The 19737-nt window shown below is 45.8% G+C and overlaps 1 protein-coding gene across 4 annotated transcripts in view; it reads right to left on the bottom strand.

Annotated features, from left to right (window-relative positions):
• Positions 1-248: 248 nt before the first annotated feature.
• LOC129817758 (coiled-coil domain-containing protein 85C-A-like) overlaps positions 249-19737 on the bottom strand; it is a 125895-nt gene continuing 106406 nt past the window's right edge. Inside the window, exons 3-6 of one of the 4 annotated variants that reach the window (XM_055873295.1) lie at positions 10002-10106; positions 5289-5384; positions 4625-4726; positions 249-2960 (exon numbers count right to left, since the gene is read on the bottom strand). In XM_055873295.1, coding sequence (XP_055729270.1) covers positions 2871-2960; positions 4625-4726; positions 5289-5384; positions 10002-10106 — 393 coding nt within the window. In that variant the 3' untranslated portion in view covers positions 249-2870. The other 3 variants (XM_055873294.1, XM_055873296.1, XM_055873298.1) reach the window with 3 other exon arrangements.

Raw genomic sequence — 19737 nt, 5'->3', positions numbered from 1 at the left:
TGTCCACTTTGAAGGTTTTCCCCCAATGCTGTCAGTCCCATTCCGTTGATCCCATTTGAAATGTTAAGTTTCTCAGAATAAAATACAGTACATTGATCATTAACTATATAAACCAGCAGAGGGCAGGTTTGCTCAAGTTCTGAATTCCTGTCACTTCAGTATGGAAGGGTTCGTATCGTACTGTATGTGTTTATCAGTTCACCTCAAGTCAGCATTTCCTCACACATGAATTCAGAGAAGACACCGAATTACAAAGAAAGTAATTGTTTATTTTCTAATCAAAAAAATCATCTAAAAGTGACCTTGTTCAATTACTATTTTTTTTTTGTTAACTATCACCTACACATATTTGTCTGATCTCAGCGAAATTCATGGAGAAAAAAAACAAACGTTTACATTCATGCTAGTTGCTATAGGAATAGTTTGCATTAAACACTGTAGGTCTGTGTCCGAAATAACAACCTATTCCCTATATAGCACACTACATATGACCAGGGTCAGCACAAGGCAGTGGTCAAAAGTAGTGCACTAGGGAATATATTGCTATTTTGAGATGCAGACTAGGTTCTAGGATCATCGTGACTTCTAGTTTAGCACATATATACAGAATTAGAAATACAACAAAGTTCAAAACACAGATTCCAACTCAAAATTCCATGCAGAGAAAAATGTGGCACATCTCAAATCAAAATGCCAGGCTGAAAAACATTACAAGTCATCATAGCTTCAAATCAGTTGTTCCTAGAAAAAAAGGACACTTTTTGAAAATCCATACTTTCATTTTCTTTTTTGTTGTTGTAGTAGAGCCTATTAGAGAGAACCCGAGGAGGATGAATGCACGGTCGGAAGCCTCAAGGTTCTAATTTGGAAAAACTAATACTAGAGCCAGGAGAGCTTGAGCTGTCAATCATTACCAATTGCCCAATCAAAAGACCTGAATACCAATCAAAATCTCCTGATAGGTCAAAATCTTAAACAATCACATGACAGCCCTATTATTGGATAGCTCTCCTTTTTTTTTATCGAAACACCTGGCAATAAATAGCCTTGAACAGTTTGATCATAACAGTACTTATTATTTCATCTGACATCAATATAACTCGTTAAAACGTTGCTGTATCCAAAAACATCTAAGGGAAGACTTGCTCTTTCTCACATTCCAACAGAAATACATTTCTACAAAACATGCACAGTCCACTGCTGAAACTCATCTGCTGTATTCACCATGGCTAAAAAACACGTATTCATATTATGCAAATTGAAATGAAAACCATTCCATGTATTTGACAACTTTCTTAGATTTCAATTAAAATACTGTGTTGTACAGTGGTTTGATTAATGCAAAAGTTAATGATGACCAAAAATAGCCAAATTAGTCTGATCTTCCCTTTATGACAGTAGCATAAAAGCCTTCAAGTTTCAGAGAACATTTCTGAAACATTCTGTCATGGAGATTTATGAAACATATTATTTCATATTAAATGAATGCATAAAATATGTTCAGCAGTCTCCAACCCTGTAGTAACCAGGTGTCATCAGTCTGTTACAGAGAACTACAGTACCCACATGCAGCCTGACCAACGTCAACAAAGAATCACCACTATATCCACAGAAGTCACAGAAGAGTCACAGGGTCGGCGTAAAGCTCTCGTTATTTCCCAACCTGAGAAACATGATTGTCTTAGAGCAGACACAACCTTGTACATTTTAGTAAAAAAAAAAAAAAAGACTCTTGGCTGAGACGGTTTAGATTTAAAATGGCCTTGATACGTTTAAAGAGGAGATAAAGTAATAATTTGTTTCAACGAACTACAGTAAGAAGATGAGTGGTTACCATAGAAAGAACCCTGTTCAGTTGTGTGCTTTTGTAAAACATAAAACCCACAAAACAGTCCGTTTTTAACACATGGCCACGCTAGAATAATAATAAAAAACAAAAAGCTCAAAATAAACAATAACAACAACAATGCAGTGCCAGGTTTTTTTTTTGTTTACATATTTTACACTAGTTTTAAAAGTGATCTCTATAATAGTACTGTATCAATAATATAATTCTCTTATGAGCATAGGGTGCTATGTATCATATCACAATTGCTATCACATATTAACACTTTGGATGCTAATGCTAATTCTGCTAAGGCAAGCATTAGCTAATGCTAATTTTGCTAAAGCTAGCATTAGCTAAGGCTAATTACGCTAAGGCTAGCGTTAGCTAATGCTAATTTTGCTAATCAACCAGATAAAGGCAAAGCACAACTAACAGAGGAGCTAGCTGGATTTTATATTGGAAAGTACTATGAAGGAGTGAGGTGACATTGCTCCTAGACACTGATCCACAGTCAGTTCTGTACATTACCTCTAAATGCTCAAGATCAGGATTGAAGGTGGATGAAGCTGATCCTAGATTTGTCCATACGAGACACTTGTAACCCAAAACGTAACCATATCTGACATTATCACAGCGTTACTTTAACATCCTAGAGCTCCTATAACTCTCATCTGAGTTTCTTTCTTTTTAGCATAAAACAAAACAACATGAGAGTTTGTTCTGTAATAGTCTCCAGCACTGTGTAAAGTGTAAGCCTGTCTAACTATAAACCTAAAATCTGTAATACAAGGAAAGTGGCAAATCAGTGAAACTAGCTGCCAGTTATCAACAACACTGGAAGTTCAAACGAAATATGTGTGTATGGGGAGTTGACTAGTGGCGAGGGAGAGATGGAGAGGTCCATTCTGTGGTTTTCCTGGGTCGCATAATGTCCAGTCACATATCCCAGGAGAATGGTGTTATGGGTAGTGTAGGCAGTAGGAATGGATAGTATGTAGGAAGGTCTCTCTCTCTCTCTTTCTCCCTCTCTGGTTGCTGTGGACTACATGGGGCCTTTGAACTGGTTACCAGAGAGATGCTGTCTGATAGACGGCTTAGATCCTGCCACATCGCCCAGCTTTCTCCACACCACCTGCTCACACACACGTACGCACACACACGTATGCACGCACACACATAAAAAGAAAACAAACATAAGTTATGTTATGCAACCTTTTTTTATACACAGAAGCTGAAATTCAATCATTTTGATGTCGATGCCCCCAAACACTATGTGCAGGAAAAGCATCACTGTCCTCACTTGGTCTTTCACTAACTGGAATGAAAACCTAAACTTAACCCTTTGAGTTGTTACTGTTTTAACCCTAACCCTAATCAGTAGGCATGTTACCAAGTGGAATTAACCCTGTAACCACACAGAATTAAGCCTGTAACCACACAGAATTAACCATGTAACCATGCGGAATTAATGCTTTAAAAAAAATCTACTTTCATCCATAATACGGCAAATTCCGAAGTGAAACTATGAGATCAGGTTGGCAACATACCTCCTAGCGCTCTCTCTCTCTCTCTCTCTCTCTCTCTCTCTCTCTCTCTCTCTCTCTCTCTCTCTCTGTGTCTCTCTCTCTGTAATCAGTAGCATTTTCTTAATAATGGAGGGAAGTAACGGAGAAGAGGAGATGAGGGGATGCTCTGCTCTTTTCCCTGCCTACTAAGAGAGATGAATTGCTCTGACAGTTGGGCTGCGAGAGCTTCTTATAAAATATTCCAACTAGAACACTGCTCTACGATGGGACACAGAGGAGCAACCAGTGGTGTAGTGGAGGCTCTATGCAGTGGGTATTGCGTATACTTAATGCTTATGAAAGTAGTGTAGTGGAGGTATACTCTGTGTCAATTATGTAGTACAATAGACAAATCGATCCACAAAGTAGCCCACACAAACACAAAGCACGTGAAATATAGCCTAGTTTCAGAGGAATATCAGGCAGCAAGAGCATGCAGCTCTCAGCTGGTTGTCGCATGACGCAGCTCGCAGAATAACGACATCGGTAGCCGGTAGGGTAGATAGACGTTTCAACTTATATCTATCAGTAAATGCTAACGAAGGAAAAAATGGGTACGCAAACCAGGTATGGCAAAAGGTCAAAAAATCTTGGTTGAATCTTTGCAATGTGCAATTCAGTCATCGTGTTCTGTTTCTCTAAAGGCTTTCCCCAGAAAACCTTCCCCATTAAATGTTGACTGCAAAGTAGGCAGAATGACATCATGATGAATGGTGTCAATCTGGACGAAATTTGTTTTGAAAACTTTGCCATCACATACTGTAGGCCTACATTGGACATTACAGAAACACCGCAAGCCAAATTGTCTCTTGCTAGGTGTGCAATTTAATTAAAGAGCAATTACACATGATTCCATATGTGTTATAGTTTTGATGTCTTCACTATTATGCTACAGTGTAGAAAATAGTAAAACATTTAAGAAAAACCCTTGAATGAGTAGGTGTGTCCAAACTTTTGACTGGTACAGTACTTAAACAATAAGGCCAGAGGTGGTGTGGTATGTGGCTAATATACCACGGCCAAGGGCTGTTCTTACGCACGACGCAACGCAGAGTGCCTGGATACAGCCCTTAGCCGTGGTATATTGGCAATATATTGGCAATATACCACAAGTCCCTGAGGTGCCTTATTGCTATTATAAACTGGTTACCAATGTAATTAGAGCAGTAAAAATAAAATAAAAATTCATACCCATGGTATAATCAGCATTCAGGGTTATACAACTACTTACGTTACACATCTCTCTAACGATGGCTTTTTCCTTCTCACTCAGATCCTCCTCGTAGTCCTCTGGGACCTGCTTCTTATCCAGGTTCTCGTGGACCTCCAACACCTGGTACAATCAGGCATATATGATCATAAAACCAAGTTAGTGAATAAATGTGATTCACTGTTTAAAGCAGCCGTGCCAGAGCTGTTCCAGCCTGATCTGATGTTGGTGTTTTACCTGTGACATTGAGATTGTAGAACAGAGGGATAGTCATTTTTTGAGAAGGTCCGGTTACACAAATGTCCTAGGTGACAAAGGTCCGGATGGATATTGTAATTTATCGGCGCAGTAACAAACCCCCTCCTTGCAACCCATGTGACCCTAAACTGTTCAAACTGTTCACAGCCCTCTTGTTGGTGGAAAGAAAAAAATGCAGTTTTAAAGATAATTTCCTGGAATTCCACACATTTTCCATGTTTTATGTGCGTTCATATGACACTATGAGTCGATCCCGACCAAATTCCATTATTTAAAAAAAACACATTTTGGGACCCATGGTCCGTATTGACCTCGTTCTGGGTCCGGATCTGGCCTGCGCTCTGCCTGTTGTGCATGGCTGTTGTAGAATTATCATGAGGAGAGTTGTTGTTGATGTGCTGTGAGAGATAACGTGAAGTTGTCGTACCTTCATGGCGTGGACCACAGACTCTGGTTTCTGAACACAGGACAGGTAGCCTGTTACCAAGGTTGACTCGCTGGTGGGGAGACGACCAATCATACCCTGAGAGAGGAGAAAGACTGAGTTAGTCTGGTGGGGAGATGACCAATCATACCCTGAGAGAGGAGAAAGACTGAGTTAGTCTGGTGGGGAGATGACCAATCATACCCTGAGAGAGGAGAAATACTGAGTTAGTCTGGTGGGGAGATGACCAATCATACCCTGAGAGAGGAGAAAGACTGAGTTAGTCTGGTGGGGAGACTACCAATCATACCCTGAGAGAGGAGAAAGACTGAGTTAGTCTGGTGGGGAGATGACCAATCATACCCTGAGAGAGGAGAAAGACTGAGTTAGTCTGGTGGGGAGACGACCAATCGTGCCCTGAGAGGAGAAAGACTGAGTTAGTCTGGTGGGGAGATGACCAATCATACCCTGAGAGAGGAGAAAGACTGAGTTAGTCTGGTGGGGAGACGACCAATCGTGCCCTGAGAGGAGAAAGACTGAGTTAGTCTGGTGGGGAGATGACCAATCATACCCTGAGAGAGGAGAAAGACTGAGTTAGTCTGGTGGGGAGATGACCAATCATACCCTGAGAGAGGAGAAAGACTGAGTTAGTCTGGTGGGGAGACGACCAATCGTGCCCTGAGAGGAGAAAGACTGAGTTAGTCTGGTGGGGAGACGACCAATCGTGCCCTGAGAGGAGAAAGACTGAGTTAGTCTGGTGGGGAGATGACCAATCATGCCCTGAGAGGAAAAAGACTGAGTTAGTCTGGTGGGGAGACGACCAATCGTACCCTGAGAGAGGAGAAAGACTGAGTTAGTCTGGTGGGGAGACGACCAATCATGCCCTGAGAGGAGAAAGACTGAGTTAGTCTGGTGGGGAGACGACCAATCGTACAACTGAGAGAGGAGAAAGACTGAGTTAGTCTGGTGGGGAGACAACCAATCATGCCCTGAGAGAGGAGAAAGACTGAGTTAGTCTGGTGGGGAGACGACCAATCGTACAACTGAGAGAGGAGAAAGACTGAGTTAGTCTGGTTGGGAGACAACCAATCATGCCCTGAGAGAGGAGAAAGACTGAGTTAGTCTGGTGGGGAGACCACCAATCTTGCCCTGAGAGGAGAAAGACTGAGTTAGTCTGTTGGGGAGACCACCAAGTGTGCCCTGAGAGAGGAGAAATACTGAGTTAGTCTGGTGGGGAGACTACCAACTGTGCCCTGAGGAGAAAGACTGAGTTAGTCTGGTGGGGAGACCACCAATTGTGCCCTGAGAGGAGAAAAACTGAGTTAGTCTGGTGGGGAGACCACCAAGTGTGCCCTGAGAGAGGAGAAATACTGAGTTAGTCTGGTGGGGAGACTACCAACTGTGCCCTGAGAGAGGAGAAAGACTGAGTTAGTCTCACGAGGCAAGATTATATAATCTTGCTCTACCCCAAACTATTTGTAATTGCCTGCAATTACTTCCTTATAATAAGGTGTTCAAAACACAAAAGTAAAACATTGCTAACATTTCCTTTTTACGTGTTAGCAGAACCCACAGTGTGAGACGTGTTAGCAGAACCCACAGTGTGACACGTGTTAGCAGAACCCACAGTGTGACACGTGTTAGCAGAACCCGCAGTGTGAGACGTGTTAGCAGAACCCACCGTGTGAGACGTGTTAGCAGAACCCACAGTGTGACACGTGTTAGCAGAACCCACCGTGTGAGACGTGTTAGCAGAACCCTCAGTGTGAGACGTGTTAGCAGAACTCGCAGTGTGAGACGTGTTAGTAGAACCCTCAGTGTGAGACGTGTTAGTAGAACCCGCAGTGTGAGACGTGTTAGCAGAACCCGCAGTGTGAGACGTGTTAGCAGAACCCACAGTGTGAGACGTGTTAGCGGAACCCACAGTGTGAGACGTGTTAGCGGAACCCACAGTGTGAGACGTGTTAGCAGAACCCACAGTGTGAGACGTGTTAGCGGAACCCTCAGTGTAAGACGTGTTAGCAGAACCCACAGTGTGAGACGTGTTAGCAGAACCCACAGTGTGAGACGTGTTAGCGGAACCCTCAGTGTAAGACGTGTTAGCGGAACCCACAGTGTGAGACGTGTTAGCGGAACTGCTCTTGGGTCATATTCCTTGCTGGGTAAGTAAAGGTTTTGGTGCAGATAAAAATCACAGCCAACAGTGGTTTACTGTTCATATGGATGTTGAGTCCTGTGCTCAGTACCCTGCATAATCAGCCTTACTTAGGCCTTCCAGTATGCTCAGTACCCTGCATAATCAGCCTTACTTAGGCCTTCTAGTATGCTCAGTACCCTGCATAATCCGCCTTACTTAGGCCTTCCAGTGTGCTCAGTACCCTGCATAATCAGCCTTACTTAGGCCTTCCAGTGTGCTCAGTACCCTGCATAATCAGCCTTACTTAGGCCTTCCAGTATGCTCAGTACCCTGCATAATCCGCCTTACTTAGGCCTTCCAGTATGCTCAGTACCCTGCATAATCAGCCTTACTTAGGCCTTCCAGTGTGCTCAGTACCCTGCATAATCAGCCTTACTTAGGCCTTCCAGTGTGCTCAGTACCCTGCATAATCAGCCTTACTTAGGCCTTCCAGTGTGCTCAGTACCCTGCATAATCAGCCTTAATTAGGCCTTCCAGTGTGCTCAGCACCCTGCATAATCAGCCTTACTTAGGCCTTCCAGTGTGGGGAGGAACACATACAGTCAGAACCCATGGTCTCTAGTGTTAAGAGTCTTAGTGGAGAAGAGGAGCGGACTATCTAGTGTCTGTGTGAATCAAATGAACGGAGCTTTGTCTCACTCATTTGTTGTGCTTACACAGACACACACACACACACACACACACACACACACACACACACACACACACACACACACACACACACACACAGATACACACAGAGATACACGCACACACACACAAAGAGAGATACACAGTCACACACACACACACACAACGTGACCTAAAAGTGGAAGTGGGGCAGTTTGAACAAAGGGAGAGGAGAGCAGAGGAGGGGAGGGGAGAGGAGGGCAGAGGAAGGGAGAGCACAGGGGGGCAGAGGAGAGGAGAGGAGAGGAGAGGAGAGGAGAGGAGAGGAGAGGAGAGGAGAGGAGAGGAGAGGAGAGGAGAGGAGAGCCAGCTAAATATAAAACCATGATGATGATGGGAGAAGAAGCCATCCTATTAACTAACTAACAGGCTGCACCGAGAGAACGGTTGTTGGTTGGAACAGAAAGAACAGGACAGAAACTTCAGAATCACATGACGCTCCACTGCCTGTCCTGTCCACAGCCCCTTCTCTCTCTCACTTTACGTCTCTGTCTCTCTTTCTTTCTCTCTCGCTCATTCATCTCTCTGTCCCTCTCTTTCTGCCTCCTACCTCTCCACCCCCCTCACTAACTCTCTCTTTCTCTCTCTCCCCATCTCTCTCTCTTACGCTTGGGTGAACTCAGGCCACATCCGAAGCCAGCCAATCAATCACAGTACAGACCATAATGAGATGGTCTCCATGGAGACGTCACAACAACAGGACCAAAACAAGATGTAGGAAATTAAACACTTTCTAATTCGATAAATATACACCGGTGGAAGAAGTTTACTGTACACTACTGCAAGTCTGAGGATATTGTATTCATTCAGCTCTAACCAGGCAAGACATGTCAATAGAGGTCGAAAAGAACATCTTGTTCTATGGTAATCTCTTCTTCGTGGAAATATGATGGTTCAGTATATAGTAGCTTCTGAAGTCATTGGATTGACACACTGTTCCACGGGAGAGAGAGTGAGTCAGAGTGAGAGATGAGAACATGAGGAGGTTAGTAGACACCTGCTCCCCCCCTCTTTTGGCCATCCGTCCTGCTCCTGTCCCGCCTTGGAGAGACTCATGGGTCAAAGGTCATGGGAATTTTGTGAGACTGAAGAACAGGCCCAGTGTACTGGGTGTCTTAGGCCTGTCAGTATGCTACTGTAGGCCCTGGTTAAAGGCAGTACTGGGGCTGTATGTAGGGTCTGTGTACTGGGTCGTACACTAGATCCTGATTAAATGCAGTATTGATTCTGTGGAGTGAGGTCATCAGGGTGTTGTCAAAGAGAGGTCTGGTTTCTCTCAATTACCAGCCGGTCGGTCTCCTCTGGTAGTGGAGAGAGGTTAAAGGTCAGGGGTCAGAGTGGCTAATTAATTTCATTCTACAGGATTCAGTTGAAACAGGCTCTGGGGAGACGGAAGCCTAAAGGCCTGGTGAGTCTGTGGGTGGTTGAGATGTGTTAGAGAGACAGTGGGAGAAAGAAAGGCAGAGGATGGGGGTAAGAAAAGAGGGTGAAGATGTGTATTCTGTAAGTAAAGAGAGGTGTGTGTGTGTGTGTGTGGGGGGGGGGGGGGGGGGGGGGGGGGGGGTCTTCTATCCTTGTAGGGACCCAAAATCCCCACAAGGATAGTAAAACAAGGAAAATTCTCCCGTAGGGAGAACTAAGGCTATGTTTAAGTTTAGGGGTCAGGTTTAGGTTTAAGGTTACAATTAGGATTACAATTAGGATTAGAATTAGGGTTAGGTTTAGGGTTTGGGTTACAGGTTAAGGTTATGGTAAGGGTTAGGGGTTAGGAAATATAGGATTTTGAATGGAAATTAATTGTAGGTCCCCACGAGGATAGAAGAACATAACGTGTTTGTGTGTGTACTCACGTTGTGCAGTGCGTCCTGGCGTTGTGGCAGGGATGACAGCTGAGACTCAGAGTGGTACAGGGTCATCCCCTTCCTCAGGACACGCAGGTCCCCCGGGTCACACTGCTGCTGGGGAGTCAGAGAGGAGAGAGAGAGACATCACCATACAAATCAAATCAAATCAAATGTATTTATATAGCCCTTCTTACATCAGGCTGGCCACACCAGCCTAAAAACCCAAACAGCAAGACAATGCAGGTGTAGAAGCACGGTGGCCAAGAAAAACTCCCTAGAAAGGCCAAAACCTAGGAAGAAACCTAGAGAGGAACCAGGCTATGAGGGGTGGCCAGTCCTCTTCTGGCTGTGCCGGGTAGAGATTATAACAGAACAATCCACCATAAGCCTACACACTTTTTTTTACCCATACACATGTCTGGGCCACAGAAAGAAAGGCCTTTATGTTCTCTAGACCACTGTTCCCTGAAGGAGGGAACCCATGTTCCTTATGACATTTCCCCATGTCACACAGTTGTGTGCGCCGTACGCTGCCAGCGCATGATGCTAGGAGAACCAGAGCTGTAAATAAACCCAGTGAGCTACGCGCGTGTGTCACGTCTGGCGCTCCTGGGTGTCATGGGACTGAATGCAGAACACAGCCTTCTCCCACAATGACATGCGCTCCAGAGATAAAATTAGCATTCCATCACTGCACCTCTGGCTCATGTTCCTTCACATTCCCCCCATCCCATCACTCTTCCAGCTCCCGAGTAGCGCAGCGGTCTAAGGCACTGCATCTCGGTGCTAGAGGCGTCACTAAAGACACCCTGGTTCGATCCCGGGCTGTATCTCAACCGGCCGTGATCGGGAGCCCCATAGGGCGTTGCACAATTGGCCCAGCGTCGTCCGGGTTAGGGTTTGGCCGGGGTAGGCCGGCATTGTAAAATAAGAATTTGTTCTTAACTGACTTGCCTGGTTAAATAAATACATTTGAAAAAAGTCCCTAATTTTCTCTTCTTCTACTCCTCCTTTACTCCTCCTTTACTCCTCCTTTACCCCTCCTTTACTCCTCCTTTACCCCTCCTTTACCCCTCCTTTACCGCTCCTTTACCCCTCCTTTACTCCTCCTTTACCCCTCCTTTACCCCTCCTTTACCCCTCCTTTACTCCTCCTTTACTCCTCCTTTACCCCTCCTTTACTCCTCCTTTACCCCTCCTTTACCCCTCCTTTACTTCTCCTTTACTCCTCCTTTACCCCTCCTTTACCTCTCCTTTACTCCTCCTTTACTCCTCCTTTACTCCTCCTTTACCCCTCCTTTACCCCTCCTTTACTCCTCCTTTACCCCTCCTTTACTCCTCCTTTACCCCTCCTTTACTCCTCCTTTACCCCTCCTTTACTTCTCCTTTACTCCTCCTTTACTCCTCCTTTACCCCTCCTTTACTCCTCCTTTACCCCTCCTTTACTTCTCCTTTACTCCTCCTTTACTCCTCCTTTACCCCTCCTTTACTTCTCCTTTACTCCTCCTTTACCCCTCCTTTACTCCTCCTTTACTCCTCCTTTACCCCTCCTTTACTCCTCCGTTACTCCTCCTTTACCCCTCCTTTACACCTCCTTTACTCCTCCTTTACCCCTCCTTTACTCCTCCTTTACTCCTCCTTTACCCCTCCTTTACTCCTCCTTTACCCCTCCTTTACTTCTCCTTTACTCCTCCTTTACCCCTCCTTTACCCCTCCTTTACTCCTCCTTTACTCCTCCTTTACTCCTCCTTTACCCCTCCTTTACCCCTCCTTTACCCCTCCTTTACTCCTCCTTTACCCCTCCTTTACTCCTCCTTTACCCCTCCTTTACTTCTCCTTTACTCCTCCTTTACTCCTCCTTTACCCCTCCTTTACTCCTCCTTTACCCCTCCTTTACTTCTCCTTTACTCCTCCTTTACTCCTCCTTTACCCCTCCTTTACTCCTCCTTTACTCCTCCTTTACCCCTCCTTTACTCCTCCTTTACTCCTTTACTCCTCCTTTACCCCTCCTTTACCCCTCCTTTACTCCTCCTTTACCCCTCCTTTACCCCTCCTTTACTTCTCCTTTACCCCTCCTTTACCCCTCCTTTACTCCTCCTTTACTCCTCATTTACCCCTCCTTTACTCCTCCTTTACTCCTCCTTTACCCCTCCTTTACTCCTCCTTTACCCCTCCTTTACTCCTCCTTTACCCCTCCTTTACTCCTCCTTTACCCCTCCTTTACTCCTCCTTTACCCCTCCTTTACTCCTTTACTCCTCCTTTACTCCTCCTTTACCCCTCCTTTACTTCTCCTTTACTCCTCCTTTACTCCTCCTTTACTCCTCCTTTACCCCTCCTTTACTCCTCCTTTACCCCTCCTTTACTTCTCCTTTACTCCTCCTTTACCCCTCCTTTACTCCTCCTTTACCCCGCCTTTACCCCTCCTTTACTCCTCCTTTACTCCTCCTTTACCCCTCCTTTACCCCTCCTTTACCCCTCCTTTACCCCTCCTTTACTCCTCCTTTACCCCTCCTTTACCCCTCCTTTACTCCTCCTTTACCCCTCTTTTACCCCTCCTTTACCCCTCCTTTACTTCTCCTTTACCCCTCCTTTACTCCTCCTTTACTCCTCCTTTACCCCTCCTTTACTTCTCCTTTACTTCTCCTTTACTCCTCCTTTACTCCTCCTTTACCCCTCCTTTACCCCTCCTTTACTTCTCCTTTACTCCTCCTTTACCCCTCCTTTACTCCTCCGTTACTCCTCCTTTACCCCTCCTTTACACCTCCTTTACTCCTCCTTTATTCCTCATTTACTCCTCCTTTACTCCTCCCCCTTCAGTCTTTTACCATTTTAGGTCCCCACCAGGATAGAAGAACATAACATGTGTGTTTCCCTTGCTCCTCACCTTTTACCATCACAACATTATTTCTCCCTTGCCTCTCAATGAAAACTGAGATCCTCCGTCTGTGCTTCCAGCCTCCACCAAGAATCCCACGTCCTTGGCATCATGCTTCATTTAATGAAACATACTTCCCAACTTCCACTTCAGCTTCTTATACTGCTGAGCGAGACAAACAGAACAATACACTATTGGTCTGTAAGACAGGCTGGCATCTCCTCGTGGCAACAGCCCTGTTCCCCATCCATCACAATGTCCTGAGAGGTGACGGAACCCTGGCTCGGCGTCACACATCACTTCCTGTCTAAGTTATGATGAGGGGCCATGGTGAAAGAGGCGGCCACGACACTAGGACAGGATGCGGTCCCCTCCTCTTCTCCTGTCCACTCTTAACAACAGACTGTTGAACTGTTGTACAGCCGAGCCAGAGTAACACTACACTAGTCTTTCTAAAGAGGTGCACGTATGTCCGTGGACAGGGGGACTGTTATGATAACACACTTCAATACTCAAGTAGACAGAAGTCACTAAATATTCAAGTACCTTTAAAGTAGTGTTCAAGGCAGAGTTTTTTGTGAATACGCTAAATAGGGGTATGCCAACCTCTTTCCATTGTGTCCAGGTCTTTCCATTGTTGTGTCTAGCCCACTGCCTACTCGCTCTTTACACATTTTGAAGTGTAAAGCACACAATAAAGCCTGTTAATAGGGTCTACATTCCATTGGTAATCTCGTATTGTTTCCTTTACGATAAACTCAGTTTCACTGCTTCACATTCACAACACATGGACGTGGGAACACATCTCCACAGAACATGAGAAGTAAATCTCTCCACAGAACAGGAGAAGTAAATCTCTCCACAGAACAGGAGAAGTAAATCTCTCCACAGAACAGGAGAAGTAAATCTCTCCACAGAACATGAGAAGTAAATCTCTCCACAGAACAGGAGAAGTAAATCTCTCCACAGAACAGGAGAAGTAAATCTCTCCACAGAACAGGAGAAGTAAATCTCTCCACAGAACATGAGAAGTAAATCTCTCCACAGAACAGGAGAAGTAAATCTCTCCACAGAACATGAGAAGTAAATCTCTCCACAGAACAGGAGAAGTAAATCTCTCCACAGAACAGGAGAAGTAAATCTCTCCACAGAACAGGAGAAGTAAATTTCTCCACAGAACAAAAGAAGTAGAAATTACAATGGCTAGTATTGTGACATGTTAACACTACTACATATCTCTGGAGTATTGAGTAAATACATGAAATACCTTATCATTAGGTGTAGAAATCTACCTCAATTTCTTTCCAGTAAGTAAGTTACTTTCTCCAAAATTCTATAACAATCTAAGTTCCTTTCTCCATAAGTCCATAACAATGTAAGTTACTTTTTCCATTAGTCTATAACATTCGAAGTTACTTTTCTCCATAAATCTATAACAATGTAAGTTACTTTCTCCATTAGTCTATAACATTGTAAGTTACTTTTTTCCATTAGTCTATAACGGGTACTCTCAAACTGGGGTACGCGCAATGCCACCGGGGGTACGCCAAATAAAAATTCACATTACATTTTTGTTTTATGTGGTACAACACAACACACTGTAGTATAACACTCACCTCCCAGGCCTCGGTACAACACAACACACTGTAGTATAACACCCACCTCCCAGGCCTCGGTACAACACACTGTAGTATAACACCCACCTCCCAGGCCTCGGTACAACACACTGTAGTATAACACCCACCTCCCAGGCCTCGGTACAACACACTGTAGTATAACACCCACCTCCCAGGCCTCGGTACAACACAACACACTGTAGTATAACACTCACCTCCCAGGCCTCGGTACAACACACTGTAGTATAACACCCACCTCCCAGGCCTCGGTACAACACACTGTAGTATAACACCCACCTCCCAGGCCTCGGTACAACACACTGTAGTATAACACTCACCTCCCAGGCCTCGGTACAACACACTGTAGTATAACACCCACCTCCCAGGCCTCGGTACAACACACTGTAGTATAACACCCACCTCCCAGGCCTCGGTACAACACACTGTAGTATAACACCCACCTCCCAGGCCTCGGTACAACACACTGTAGTATAACACCCACCTCCCAGGCCTCGGTACAACACACTGTAGTATAACACTCACCTCCCAGGCCTCGGTACAACACACTGTAGTATAACACCCACCTCCCAGGCCTCGGTACAACACACTGTAGTATAACACCCACCTCCCAGGCCTCGGTACAACACACTGTAGTATAACACCCACCTCCCAGGCCTCGGTACAACACAACACACTGTAGTATAACACCCACCTCCCAGGCCTCGGTACAACAAACTGTAGTATAACACTCACCTCCCAGGCCTCGGTACAACACACTGTAGTATAACACCCACCTCCCAGGCCTCGGTACAACACACTGTAGTATAACACCCACCTCCCAGGCCTCGGTACAACACACTGTAGTATAACACCCACCTCCCAGGCCTCGGTACAACACAACACACTGTAGTATAACACCCACCTCCCAGGCCTCGGTACAACAAACTGTAGTATAACACTCACCTCCCAGGCCTCGGTACAACACACTGTAGTATAACACCCACCTCCCAGGCCTCGGTACAACACAACACACTGTAGTATAACACCCACCTCCCAGGCCTCGGTACAACACACTGTAGTATAACACTCACCTCCCAGGCCTCGGTACAACACACTGTAGTATAACACCCACCTCCCAGGCCTCGGTACAACACACTGTAGTATAACACCCACCTCCCAGGCCTCGGTACAACACACTGTAGTATAACACTCACCTCCCAGGCCTCGGTACAACACAACACACTGTAGTATAACACCCACCTCCCAGGCCTCGGTACAACACAACACACTGTAGTATAACACTCACCTCCCAGGCCTCGGTACAACACAACACACTGTAGTATAACACCCACCTCCCAGGCCTCGGTACAACACACTGTAGTATAACACTCACCTCCCAGGCCTCGGTACAACACACTGTAGTATAACACCCACCTCCCAGGCCTCGGTACAACACACTGTAGTATAACACCCACCTCCCAGGCCTCGGTACAACACACTGTAGTATAACACTCACCTCCCAGGCCTCGGTACAACACAACACACTGTAGTATAACACCCACCTCCCAGGCCTCGGTACAACACAACACACTGTAGTATAACACTCACCTCCCAGGCCTCGGTACAACACACTGTAGTATAACACCCACCTCCCAGGCCTCGGTACAACACAACACACTGTAGTATAACACCCACCTCCCAGGCCTCGGTACAACACAACACACTGTAGTATAACACTCACCTCCCAGGCCTCGGTACAACACACTGTAGTATAACACCCACCTCCCAGGCCTCGGTACAACACAACACACTGTAGTATAACACCCACCTCCCAGGCTTCGGTACAACACACTGTAGTATAAAACTCACCTCCCAGGCCTCGGTACAACACAACACACTGTAGTATAACACCCACCTCCCAGGCCTCGGTACAACACACTGTAGTATAACACTCACCTCCCAGGCCTCGGTACAACACACTGTAGTATAACACCCACCTCCCAGGCCTCGGTACAACACACTGTAGTATAACACTCACCTCCCAGGCCTCGGTACAACACACTGTAGTATAACACCCACCTCCCAGGCCTCGGTACAACACACTGTAGTATACACCCACCTCCCAGGCCTCGGTACAACACACTGTAGTATAACACCCACCTCCCAGGCCTCGGTACAACACACTGTAGTATAACACCCACCTCCCAGGCCTCGGTACAACACAACACACTGTAGTATAACACCCACCTCCCAGGCCTCGGTACAATACACTGTAGTATAACACTCACCTCCCAGGCCTCGGTACAACACAACACACTGTAGTATAACACTCACCTCCCAGGCCTCGGTACAACACACTGTAGTATAAAACTCACCTCCCAGGCCTCGGTACAACACACTGTAGTATAACACCCACCTCCCAGGCCTCGGTACAACACACTGTAGTATAACACCCACCTCCCAGGCCTCGGTACAACACACTGTAGCACCTTAGAGTTGGAGAGGTACTTTATTTCTCTGTATCTGTGATAAACTATATATGCTACAGGGCTGAATGTGGGGAACATGATATGTTATGAGAGGATGGCTGACAGGTTGTTTTGTGCGACTCTAAGCTAAGTGTTAAACAAAGTACACTGTGACTGAATGAGCTTTAACACAGAACACTTGGCAACATCTTTTGAGCAACCAACCGCCATGTCTTGCTACGTAGGAGGATATTAGACAGGTGCTTTATCTGTGACGATCACAAAGCAGGGATATTATTATCTTACCAAAAGGTTTCTGAAGTAAAGTTTATATTAGGGGTCCTTATGTAAAAGGTACTGCAGGCCAATCTTTAGGTCTACTTATTAATTACTCTGAATTGCCCTGATGAAAAAAGTTTGGTGTCATTAGTTTCAGCCCACACACTTTGCCTACATAGTAATCTGAAGGGAGATAAAATAAGTGACAAAAAAAATAATAAAATATCTGAATTAAAATATATTAAATGGCTTTTATGTCTTCAAAGCCAATACTTGCGTAGGTTTATTGGTACGGTGCTTGAAGTGACCTTACAGTGGAATGTTTACTTACAAGCCCTTAACCAACAAGGCAGTTTTAAGAAAATCCCTAAAAAAGTAAGTGATAAGAATAACAAATAATTAAAGAACAGCAGTAAAATAACAATAGCGGGGCTAAATACAGGCAGTACCGGTACAGAGTTAATGTGTCAATGTGCGGGGGCACCGGTGTCGAGGTAATTGAGGTAATTATGTTCATGCAAGTAGAGTTATTAAAGTGGCTATGAATAGATAATAACAGACAGTAGCTGCAGCGTGGGGGGGGGGGGGGTGTGTGCAAATAGTCTGGGTAGCCATTTGATTGGGTGTTCAGGAGTCTTATGGTCCCATACCGCTTGCCATGCGGTAGCAGAGAGAGCAGTCTATGACTAGGGTGGCTGGAGTCTTTGACAAGTTTTAGGACCTTCCTCTGACACCGCCTGGTATAGAGGTCTTGGATGGCAGGAAGCTTGGCCCCAGTGATGTACTGGGCCATACGCACTACCCTCTGTAGTGCCTTGCAGTCGGAGGCCGAGCAGTTGCCATACCAGGCAGTGATGCAACCCGTCAGGATGCTCTTGATGGTGCAGCTGTAGAACCTTTTGAGGATGTCAGGACCCATGCCAAATCTCTTCAGTCTCCTGAGGGGGAATAGGTTTTGTCATGCCATCTTCATGACTGTCTTGGTATGTTTGGACCATGTTAGTTTGTTGGTGATGTGGACGCCAAGGAACTTGAAGCTCTCAACCTGCTCCACTACAGCCCCGTCGATGAGAATAGGGGCGTGCTCAGTCCTCCTTTTCCTGTAGTCCACAATCATCTCCTTTGTCTTTATCACATTGAGGGAGAGGTTGTTGTCCTTGCACCACACGGTCAGGTCTCTGACCTCCTCCCTATAGGCTCTCTCATCGTTGTCAATGATCAGGCCTACCACTGTTGTGTCATCTGCAAACTTAATGATGGTGTTGGGGTCGTGCCTGGCCGTGCAGTCATGAGTGAACAAGGAGAACAGGAAGGAACTGAGCATGCACCCCTGAGGGGCCCCCGTGTTAAGGATCAGCGTGGCAGATGTGTTGTTCCCTACCCTTACCACCTGGCGACGGCCCGTCAGGAAGTCCAGGATCCAGTTGCAGTGGGAGGTGTTTATTCCCAGAGTCTTTAGCTTAGTGATGAGCTTTGAGTGCACTATGGTTTTGAACGCTGAGCTGTAGTCAATGAACAGCATTCTCACATAAGTGTTCCTTTTGTCCAGGTGGGAAAGGGCAGTGTGGAGTGCAATAGAGATAGCATTATCTGTGGATCTTTTGGTGCGGTATGCAAATTGGAGTGGGTCTAGGGTTTCTGGGATAATGGTGTTGATGTAAGCTATGACCAGCATTTCAAAGCACTTCATGGCTACAGACGTGAGTGATACAGGTCGGTAGTCATTTAGGCAGGTTACCTTAGTGTTCTTGGGCACAGGGACTATGGTGGTCTGTTTAAAAAATGTTGGTATTACAGACTCAGACAGGGAGAGGTTGAAAATGTCAGTGAAGACACTTGCCAGTTGGTCAGCGCATGCTCAGCGTACACGTTCTGGTAATCCGTCTGGCCCAGGGGCCTTGTGAATGTTGACCTGTTTAAAGGTCTTACTCACATCGGCTGCGGAGAGCGTGATCACACAGTCGTCCAGAACAACTGATGCTCTCATGCATATTTCAGTGTTATTTGCCTTGAAGCGAGCACAGAAGTTATTTAGCTCGTCTGGTAGGCTCGTGTCACTGGACAGCTCACGGCTGTGCTTCCCTTTGTAGTCTGTAATAGTTTGCAAGCCCTGCCACATCCGACGAGCGTTGGAGCCGGAGTAGTACGATTAGATCTTAGTCCTGTACTGACGCTTTGCCTGTTTGATGGTTCGTCGGAGGGCATAGCGGGTGTTTCTTATACGCTTTCGGGTTAGAGTCCCCCTCCTTGAAAGCAGCAGCTCTACCCTTTAGCTCAGTGCGAATGTTGCCTGTAATCCATGGCTTCTGGTTGGGGTATGTACAGTCACTGTGTGGACGACATCCTAAATGCACTTACTGATAAAGCCAGTGACTGATGTGGTGTATTCCTCAATGCCATCAGAAGAATCCCGGAACATATTCCAGCCTGTGATAGCAAAACAGTCCTGTACTTTAGCATCTGCTTTATCTGACCACTTTTTTATTGATCGAGTCACTGGTGCT

Source organism: Salvelinus fontinalis, chromosome 20 (genome assembly GCF_029448725.1).
Source record: "Salvelinus fontinalis isolate EN_2023a chromosome 20, ASM2944872v1, whole genome shotgun sequence".
Taxonomy (NCBI): Eukaryota; Metazoa; Chordata; class Actinopteri; order Salmoniformes; family Salmonidae; genus Salvelinus; species Salvelinus fontinalis.
Note: the sequence above shows the minus strand (reverse complement) of the source record. Positions and strands in the feature narration are given on the sequence as shown.